The 8932-nt window shown below is 51.7% G+C and overlaps 1 protein-coding gene across 4 annotated transcripts in view; it reads right to left on the reverse strand.

Moving 5' to 3' along the window:
- Positions 1 to 8187, reverse strand: part of TMEM209 (transmembrane protein 209) — a 107285-nt gene extending 99098 nt beyond the window's left edge. For 3 of the 4 annotated variants that reach the window (XM_077264433.1, XM_077264434.1, XM_077264432.1), the window contains exons 1-3: positions 7817 to 8176; positions 5223 to 5364; positions 4009 to 4067 (exon numbers count right to left, since the gene is read on the reverse strand). In XM_077264433.1, the coding sequence (XP_077120548.1) occupies positions 4009 to 4067; positions 5223 to 5364; positions 7817 to 7862 (247 nt within the window). In that variant the 5' untranslated portion in view covers positions 7863 to 8176. Of the gene's footprint in view, positions 1 to 4008; positions 4068 to 5222; positions 5365 to 7816 lie in introns of all 4 variants that reach the window. The other variant, XM_077264431.1, reaches the window with a different exon arrangement.
- Positions 8188 to 8932: the final 745 nt, after the last annotated feature.

Raw genomic sequence — 8932 nt, forward strand, 5'->3', positions numbered from 1 at the left:
GGCGGGGCTTCACAGAGGAAGTCCGCAGCCCTCCGCAGCTGCTCCGAACGCAAGTGTGAAACCGGCCTTAATGTAAATAAAAGCTTCTTCATGTCTTCTAATAAAAAATAAAACTTTTTAATCATCCTGGTCTCAACCGCAATACAGAGTAAATTCTAACCCTTCCTCAGGGACAGATACCCCTGAATTAGAATCTGAACTATCCTCTGGGTCGCATTTACTTTTTTGTTCCCAATGGAGATCCAGTAATGGATTGAGAGCTAGGGAAGATTGATTCTCCTGACGCACCATTCTTCTTACTTCCATCAGGGAGGGTTGCTCCTCTTCAACAATCTTTTTTGTGCATCAATGGCATAACAGTGTTTTATGGGCAAATGGGAGGTTGTTTTGTTTTTTATTACAAATGGCACATTTGCGATTTGTAGTATTAATTTTAACCTTTGGAGCAGGATCCTTGTCCCCCTAAAAGAAAAAGGGGAGATGCCATAGAGTCGGATCCTGCACAAAAGAGGGACCTACCCATACCAGCAATACTCCCTGGGGCCTGGGTTCACAGGGAAGATACAATCTTCATTATTAGAACCGTAGTCCTACCTTATGGTGTCTTCAGTCAGGGTCAAATATATCACAGAGAACGGGACTCAGCGTGGCCCCATCCAATGGAATGAGACTTCTTAATTAGCAAGGACCTGCAGTGATTAGGCGCCTGGATAAAGTTTATGTGATTCTCATTTAAAGTTTCTCGCCAAAACGATATGCACTTCACCGTGGAACGCAACAAGAAGTGACATAGCGCGCCCCGAGTCCGGCGGTTCGCGTCACTTTCTTAACGTGCAGCAGCACGCCAGAGACAGCAGGGAGGGAAGAGAAAACTGAAGTAGGGCCATGGAGCTACGGGGGACCCCCAGTCCATCACCATCCAGTATTGTTCTGGGGCCTACGAGGATTGTGTTGTCCCACTCCAACAGGAATGGGAGCAGCATGCAGGGAAGGAAATCACCAGTGACCTATCCCAGGCTGCCCGGTTACTGAAAGGTATGAAAAAGGAGTGACTGTTGGCTGGCCACTGCACCCCCGGAAACCTTCATACCTAGGGACAAGGAAAACACTAAAGGCTATGTTCACACATTGCGTGTTTTCTGCAGCAAAACCTGCTAGCTTGGCAGTAAGAAACTTGCTGCGAAAAAGCACGTATTGCTTTGTTGCTTGGTTTTTGCTGCTTTTTGTCATGCTACATTTGTCTCTTGTGCATGCTGATAAAGTTTAGTACAAAATAAAACAAAAAAAACAAACAAACCAAAAACACTGATTCTACTTAATCAGTTTTTGGCACCAAAAATGCAGCAAAACGTTATACCTGCGTTTTTTCAGGGGGTTTTTCCACCACCCATTACATGCAATGGGTGAAAAATGCTGAAAAAAAAAAAAAACACTGAAAGTGACATGCTCCATTCTGCAAAACCTAAGGTTTCGCACAAAATTCTGACAAAAAAAAAACAAGCTGTGAGCGTGAGATTTCTGAAATATCCTCGCCATAGCTGGTACTGCAAATTGCAGCTAAAGTTAGCATTTAAAAACATTGAAGAAAAAAAACAAAAAAAAAAACACATACGTGTGAACATAGCCCTTCCCTCCATACTTGGGGTCTTTAAATCTCTTGGTATTTCCTGTCTCTAATTTAAGTAGGATAGGGAGGCAACCTCATGTGGTGCTGTTGTGCAGGGAATTAGAGACAAATTGATCAAAAACCTTTTTCTATACAAAAGATCTAGCAGTTCACTGAATGCCTAGCTCACCTCGCCCACACTACTGTTTAGCAGATTTCTGTGTACACTGTGCATAGGCATAAAACTGACAATCAGTGGTAGTGGCATGGTTTGACTATAACACTACACAACAGCAGGTTTACTAGTCCTCCAAGTCAGGGGTGGGGAATCTTTTTTTCTGCCAACGGCCATTTGGATATTTATACCATCCTTCAGGGCCGTACAAACTCCACCCACAAAGTAGATCCTGACTCTGGCTTCAGGACATAATCTTTCATTGCATGCCCTTCAGTGCTCAGTAGTGAACATTGCATGTGTGTGCTAACAGAGCAAGAAGAAATTAATGAGCTTGTGGCAATCAAAATACAGCTCCCTGCTCAAGAATGTGGTTCCTGAGAATCTGCTCGTTCGCCTGATAAAAGGTCATCGACGGCCATAAATGGCCCTGGGGCCTGAGGTTCCCCACCCATGTTATAAGCGTTTTTTGTGCGGATTTCACCTGCGGTTTTACACCTGCGGATTCCTATACAGGAACAGGTGTAAAACGCTGCGGAATCCGCACAAATAATTAACATGCTGCGGAAAATACAACGCAGCGTTTCCGCGCGGTATTTTCCGCAGCAGATTTGGTTTACATGGTACTGTACACCGCATGGAAAACTGCTCAAAATCCGCAGGCAAATCCGCAACGTGTGCACATACCCTTACTAACACCAAGTCAGATTACCAATGCACTATCAGGATGCAGAAGACAGGGGCAGCACAGGTGTAAAATACTGATAAAACATTCACAAACCTAACAATTTATGAAGGGGATGGCTGCCTAGTATTTAAATTGCACACAACACCAGTCACACAGATAGGTGTCATGCACAGTGTCTGGCTTACAGCCTATTGATGAGCCCATACTATTGGATCAGGCAGGCTGTCCAACACTATATAAGTGCACCCCACAAGAACAGACAGCCCCCGTACACCCAACCAACACTAAAGGTCCAGGCTTCATCCTGCATAAAGATGGAAAATAACATATAGGATAAAATACTGAGGTACTGGTCGATATTTTGGCCAAAATACGTAAGCTCGCACATCAAGGGTCCTCATACTTGCGAGTTTTAACACTAAAATTAAAGGGCCACTGTCACCCCCTTCCAGCCGTTATAAACTAAAAGAGCCACCTTGTGCAACAGTAATGCTGCATTCTAACAAGGTGGCTCTTTTAGTTTTTGGTTCAAGTATTCCGAAAATAAAGCGTTTTTAAACTTAGTCACAATACCGGTCTTTAGCCAGGGAGGCGGGTCCTCACTTCCCAGCTTCAACCGCTACTCTGCCGTCACTCAAATCTTCAGTGGCTTTCGGCGCCGCCCCCTCAGCGCTGTTTACGCTTCAAAACCGGCGCCGTGTACTACTGTGCTGCGCAGGCGCAGTGAGCTCTGGCCATCTGACGTCCCAGCCAGGCTTGCAGACTGCGCCTGTGCGGCCACCCACCTTTGGAACCCCAGCCCCGCACTGTGTTATGCATTATGCAGAGTGCGGGGCTGGGATTCACAAGCAGGGCGGCCACACAGGCGCAGTCTGCAAGCCTGGCTGTGACGTCAGATGGCCAGAGCTCACTGCGCTGGTTTTGAAGCGTAAACAGCGCTGAGGGGGCGGCGCCGAAAGCCACTGAAGATTGGAGTGACGGCAGAGTAGCGGTTGAAGCTGGGGAGTAGGACCCGCCTCCCTGGCTAAAGACCGGTATTGTGACTAAGTTTAAAAAACGCTTTACTTTCGGAATACTTGAACCAAAAACTAAAAGAGCCACCTTGTTAGAATGCAGCATTACTGCTGCACAAGGTGGCTCTTTTAGTTTATAACGGCTGGAAGGGGGGTGACAGTGGCCCTTTAAAATCAGCAAGAGATTGTATACAGATGACACAATGTAGCCCAGTAAGTGAAGCATCACTGAAACCAGGGTTTCTGCCCCTACATCATGCTGCTCTCATATTAGGTAGCAAAAATCTGGTGACACATTCTCTTTGATTATCAGCATTTGGTAAAGGACATCACCCTGTGAAGGCAAAGAGTGAGAAAGCGAGTAAATCCGCAGAGAATATATGTATATATAGAAGAAGCTTTCCTGCTATGGAACAGATACACATTTTCAAAATTCTGTGTATCAACATCAACGATAAACAAGGCTGAGAATGGGTGGAAACAAGCAATATTGAATGTTCATGAAAATGAGTGAATCACAACTTACCAATGTACCATAAGGGCCAGCAAGAAATGTTATAATATGTACTAAATATTTTCCCAGTCCTGAAAGAAATACATAGTCAAATTAAAATACTAGAATTTTCAATTATAGTGTGCATCAGATAAACAATAATGCTAAAAAAAAAAATCATATCATGCTAAAAACCATTTAATGAAACCTCTGCATTTGTATATATCTAAACATCTTTACATATCCTGTTAGTGGTTTTCTGGGCACACAGATTATTAAAGCATATTAGAAATGTTAATGTATTTGTGGTTACATTTCTGCTGATTCCGAGCGGTCACAAGTGGTGATGAAACCAAGAATGCTGAATGTAATAAGAATCTGAAATAGTCGCACCTGTAATGTAGTGACAGCTAATCCTGCAGGGTGGGCAAATTACAGATAGAATGTCCTAAAATATGAGGCGGGTTCACAGATCGCTGGTAAAAAGTAGTTCTGCAATATGTAGATTAACCACCCTGACAAGGTAAAACAGCATCTTTTCGAAAACTGGTTATTTTTTTGTGGTTCCTTCAGGCCATCATACTTTCTAGTGAGTGACGTCACACGCCATCCTCCAGAATTTCCACAATTGGTTACCAGGGGGTGCTAATAGCAGGAGCCCCCAACTCACACACGGGACTATCCAGCACAGGCTCCCTCAGGATCTTGAAAAGTAATGTGGATTAAAACATTATATAACCACTCTTTTCCAGCCATTTATGAACCTGCCACACACGGTAGGACTTTCTATCTGTAATCTGCCCACCCTGCAGGACTAGCTGACACTACTTTGTATAACATTCAACATTCTTATTTCCATTTTCGGTGTATCAATTGCTTTATTAGCAAGTGCAGTGATAGTCATTTCAAATTCACTTTCTATTTTCCATTTGAGGGGTATTGTATTGGACCTCCAGCAGCTGCTATACATGTTTCTCAACAACTATAAATACATACATGTAAACACACAGTGTATGAAGGTGCCAAGGGTGGTTCGGGGACTCATTACTAAGACAGAAATAAATATATCTTTAAATTTGTTTGTATGGGTTTTTTTTTTACTTTTAAACACTTGGGAACTTGGGTCTAAAAGTGGATTTCCCTTGATGATCATTTGGTGCTTTAAAAACACTGTCTTAGAGATCCAGCAATGTAAATGGGATTTATAGAAATCTCATGTCATGTTGTACATTTTTAGTTTTACTCACATTTCTGTATAAATCATTCCTGCCAGAGACAAATTCAAAAGCCCCCAGGCTAAGACAACATTGCGGGCATTCACCTCTCTTCTCATCTTGATGGCTGAATCAATAAATGATGTAGATGGACTTTGCTGCGCAGTCTTTATTCCTAAGAAATAGTTTGTAAACAATGTTATTACAATCCAATAATGCGGTACATCAAGTGCCCCAGGTATAAGGTGTAAAGTACAGCACTTTAACTGTACTGGTTTAGTGGGTGAACACTGGTTTGGCACATCCTGACATGTGTATGGTCCTATGAAACTCAAGTGGCCCCCTTATACAGTAACCATGCCGCCCCTCTCCCCCCATTTACGCAGTCACCGTGCCGCCCCTCTCCCCCCCTTACGCAGGTGCCGTCCCTCTCCCCTCACTTATGCAGGCACTGGGCTGCCCCTCTCCCTTTATACTTGTAGATTGTGAGCCCTCGCGGGCAGGGTCCTCTCACCTCATGTACCAGTCATGACTTGTATTGATTAAGATTATTTTACTTGTTTTTTTATTATGTATACCCCTCCTCACATGTAAAGCGCCATGGAATAAATGGTGCTATAATAATAATAAATAATAATACAGGCGCCCTGCCGCCCCCTCTCCCCTCCTACAGGCGCCCTGCCGCCCCCTCTCCCCTCCTACAGGCGCCCTGCCGCCCCCCTCCTACAGGCGCCCTGCCGCCCCCTCCCCTCATACAGGCGCCCTGCCGCCCCCTCCCCTCATACAGGCGCCCTGCCGCCCCCTCTCCCCTCATACAGGCGCCCTGCCGCCCCCTCTCCCCTCGTACAGGCGCCCTGCCGCCCCCTCTCCCCTCATACAGGCGCCCTGCTGCCCCCTCTCCCCTCGTACAGGCGCCCTGCCGCCCCCTCTCCCCTCGTACAGGCGCCCTGCCGCCCCCCTCTCCCCTCCTACAGGCGCCCTGCCGCCCCCCTCTCCCCTCCTACAGGCGCCCTGCCGCCCCCCTCTCCCCTCCTACAGGCGCCCTGCCGCCCCCCTCTCCCCTCCTACAGGCGCCCTGCCGCCCCCCTCTCCCCTCCTACAGGCGCCCTGCCGCCCCCTCCCATCATACAGGCGCCCTGCCGCCCCCTCTCCCCTCATACAGGCGCCCTGCCGCCCCCTCTCCCCTCATACAGGCGCCCTGCCGCCCCCTCTCCCCTCATACAGGCGCCCTGCCGCCCCCTCTCCCCTCATACAGGCGCCCTGCCGCCCCCTCTCCCCTCATACAGGCGCCCTGCCGCCCCCTCTCCCCTCATACAGGCGCCCTGCCGCCCCCTCTCCCCTCATACAGGCGCCCTGCCGCCCCCTCTCCCCTCATACAGGCGCCCTGCCGCCCCCTCTCCCCTCATACAGGCGCCCTGCCGCCCCCTCTCCCCTCATACAGGCGCCCTGCCGCCCCCTCTCCCCTCATACAGGCGCCCTGCCGCCCTCTCCCATCATACAGGCGCCCTGCCGCCCCCTCTCCCCTCATACAGGCGCCCTGCCGCCCCCTCTCCCCTCATACAGGCGCCCTGCCGCCCCCTCTCCCCTCATACAGGCGCCCTGCCGCCCCCTCTCCCCTCATACAGGCGCCCTGCCGCCCCCTCTCCCCTCGTACAGGCGCCCTGCCGCCCCCTCTCCCCTCGTACAGGCGCCCTGCCGCCCCCTCTCCCCTCGTACAGGCGCCCTGCCGCCCCCTCTCCCCTCGTACAGGCGCCCTGCCGCCCCCTCTCCCCTCGTACAGGCGCCCTGCCGCCCCCTCTCCCCTCGTACAGGCGCCCTGCCGCCCCCTCTCCCCTCGTACAGGCGCCCTGCCGCCCCCTCTCCCCTCATGCAGGCGCCCTGCCGCCCTCTCTCCCCTCATGCAGGCGCCCTGCCGCCCCCTCTCCCCTCATGCAGGCGCCCTGCCGCCCCCCTCTCCCCTCATGCAGGCGCCCTGCCGCCCCCTCTCCCCTCATACAGGCGCCCTGCCGCCCCCTCTCCCCTCATACAGGCGCCCTGCCGCCCCCTCTCCCCTCCTACAGGCGCCCTGCCGCCCCCTCTCCCCTCATACAGGCGCCCTGCCGCCCCCTCTCCCCTCGTGCAGGCGCCCTGCCGCCCCCTCTCCCCTCGTACAGGCGCCCTGCCGCCCCCTCTCCCCTCGTACAGGCGCCCTGCCGCCCCCTCTCCCCTCATACAGGCGCCCTGCCGCCCCCTCTCCCCTCGTGCAGGCGCCCTGCCGCCCCCTCTCCCCTCATACAGGCGCCCTGCCGCCCCCTCTCCCCTCGTACAGGCGCCCTGCCGCCCCCTCTCCCCTCATACAGGCGCCCTGCCGCCCCCTCTCCCCTCGTACAGGCGCCCTGCCGCCCCCTCTCCCCTCGTGCAGGCGCCCTGCCGCCCCCTCTCCCCTCGTGCAGGCGCCCTGCCGCCCCCTCTCCCCTCATACAGGCGCCCTGCCGCCCCCTCTCCCCTCCTACAGGCGCCCTGCCGCCCCCTCTCCCCTCATGTCATTACTGCCTCCTTATTTGCCCCCTGAACACTCCAGATGGTGTCTCCGCGGCTTTTCTACATGCACTCCAGATACAGGACGCACAGCACACATGTATGATTACCCAGCATGGGATCCAGGAAGGGACTGTTCTTGCTACTGTCAGCCATGACTAGAGGTTAATAAGCGGCTACACGCGTCAGTCACGACTGAGGAAGAGAGGACGTTAAAAAAAAAAGTTTCCTTCACACAGTGAAGTGGTATCACCGATATAAGGGAAGCTCCGGTAAGGTAGCCGTCATGCTGCTGCAACACTGCTCGGTAGTACAGATAGAACCCGTGGACGTTAGAGAACTTCCCGCCGAGCGGTGGCTGCCGGCATGGAGCGCTGCTGTGGGTGACGGTGTGACGTCAGGATCACATGACCGAAGTGAACGGGAAGAGGCGGGGCTTATCGGTGCATGGTGCTGTGTGGGTTGCTGCTGCTGTGGTGGTGAGGAGAAGTGGCTTGTTCGCACGTACATGGCGGGACGTGCCTTGTGTCCCCCACTAATGGGGGCTTTTCTTGGAATGAGTGGCAGTTTATTATCTGTAGGGTCTCGTTGCCTGCGTGATCCAATACAACAAACCGTGCACAAGGGGCTTCAGCAGTTTCTTCTTCTCAAGGCTATTATGGATGTAGTGAGGTGGTGTCAGCTGCAAAAGGTCTACGGCTGGCACCAACTGGGCGTCACAGTGCGCAGCCTAGGGTGGTGTCATGGGCATACTGATGGGCACTGAGCTCAGACAGCGCCAGATAATACTGATGGGCACTGAGCTCAGACAGCGCCAGATAAGGAGGAAGCCTTCATCAACCTCTGTTCGCTCAGTGCTGCCCCAAGTGGCCAGGAAAGCATCATGCCCCGGGCTAGGTAACGGGTCACACTGACCGAGCACTGCAGGCCACTGCTTTCCAGGGTGCCCATGCTGGCACATAGTGTGCCACCAGCGTCGGACTGGGGTGTCTGGGGCCCACCAGAGGAATGGACTCTAGGGGCCCACCCTACAGCTATATGCAAATATCTGTCATTATAGTGGAGCATCGGCTGTAAAACACCGGCGGCTGCTGCACATCTACCGTGTACCCCAATAACTGGGATGTATAATTACGGTAGTTTACATTAATGTGGTTCTAGGTAAAACAAGTTATCACTGATCCATGGGCTCCACAGGATAGGTGATCGCTTAGATCCGACCATTA

Source organism: Ranitomeya variabilis, chromosome 5 (assembly GCF_051348905.1).
Source record: "Ranitomeya variabilis isolate aRanVar5 chromosome 5, aRanVar5.hap1, whole genome shotgun sequence".
NCBI classification, from domain to species: Eukaryota; Metazoa; Chordata; class Amphibia; order Anura; family Dendrobatidae; genus Ranitomeya; species Ranitomeya variabilis.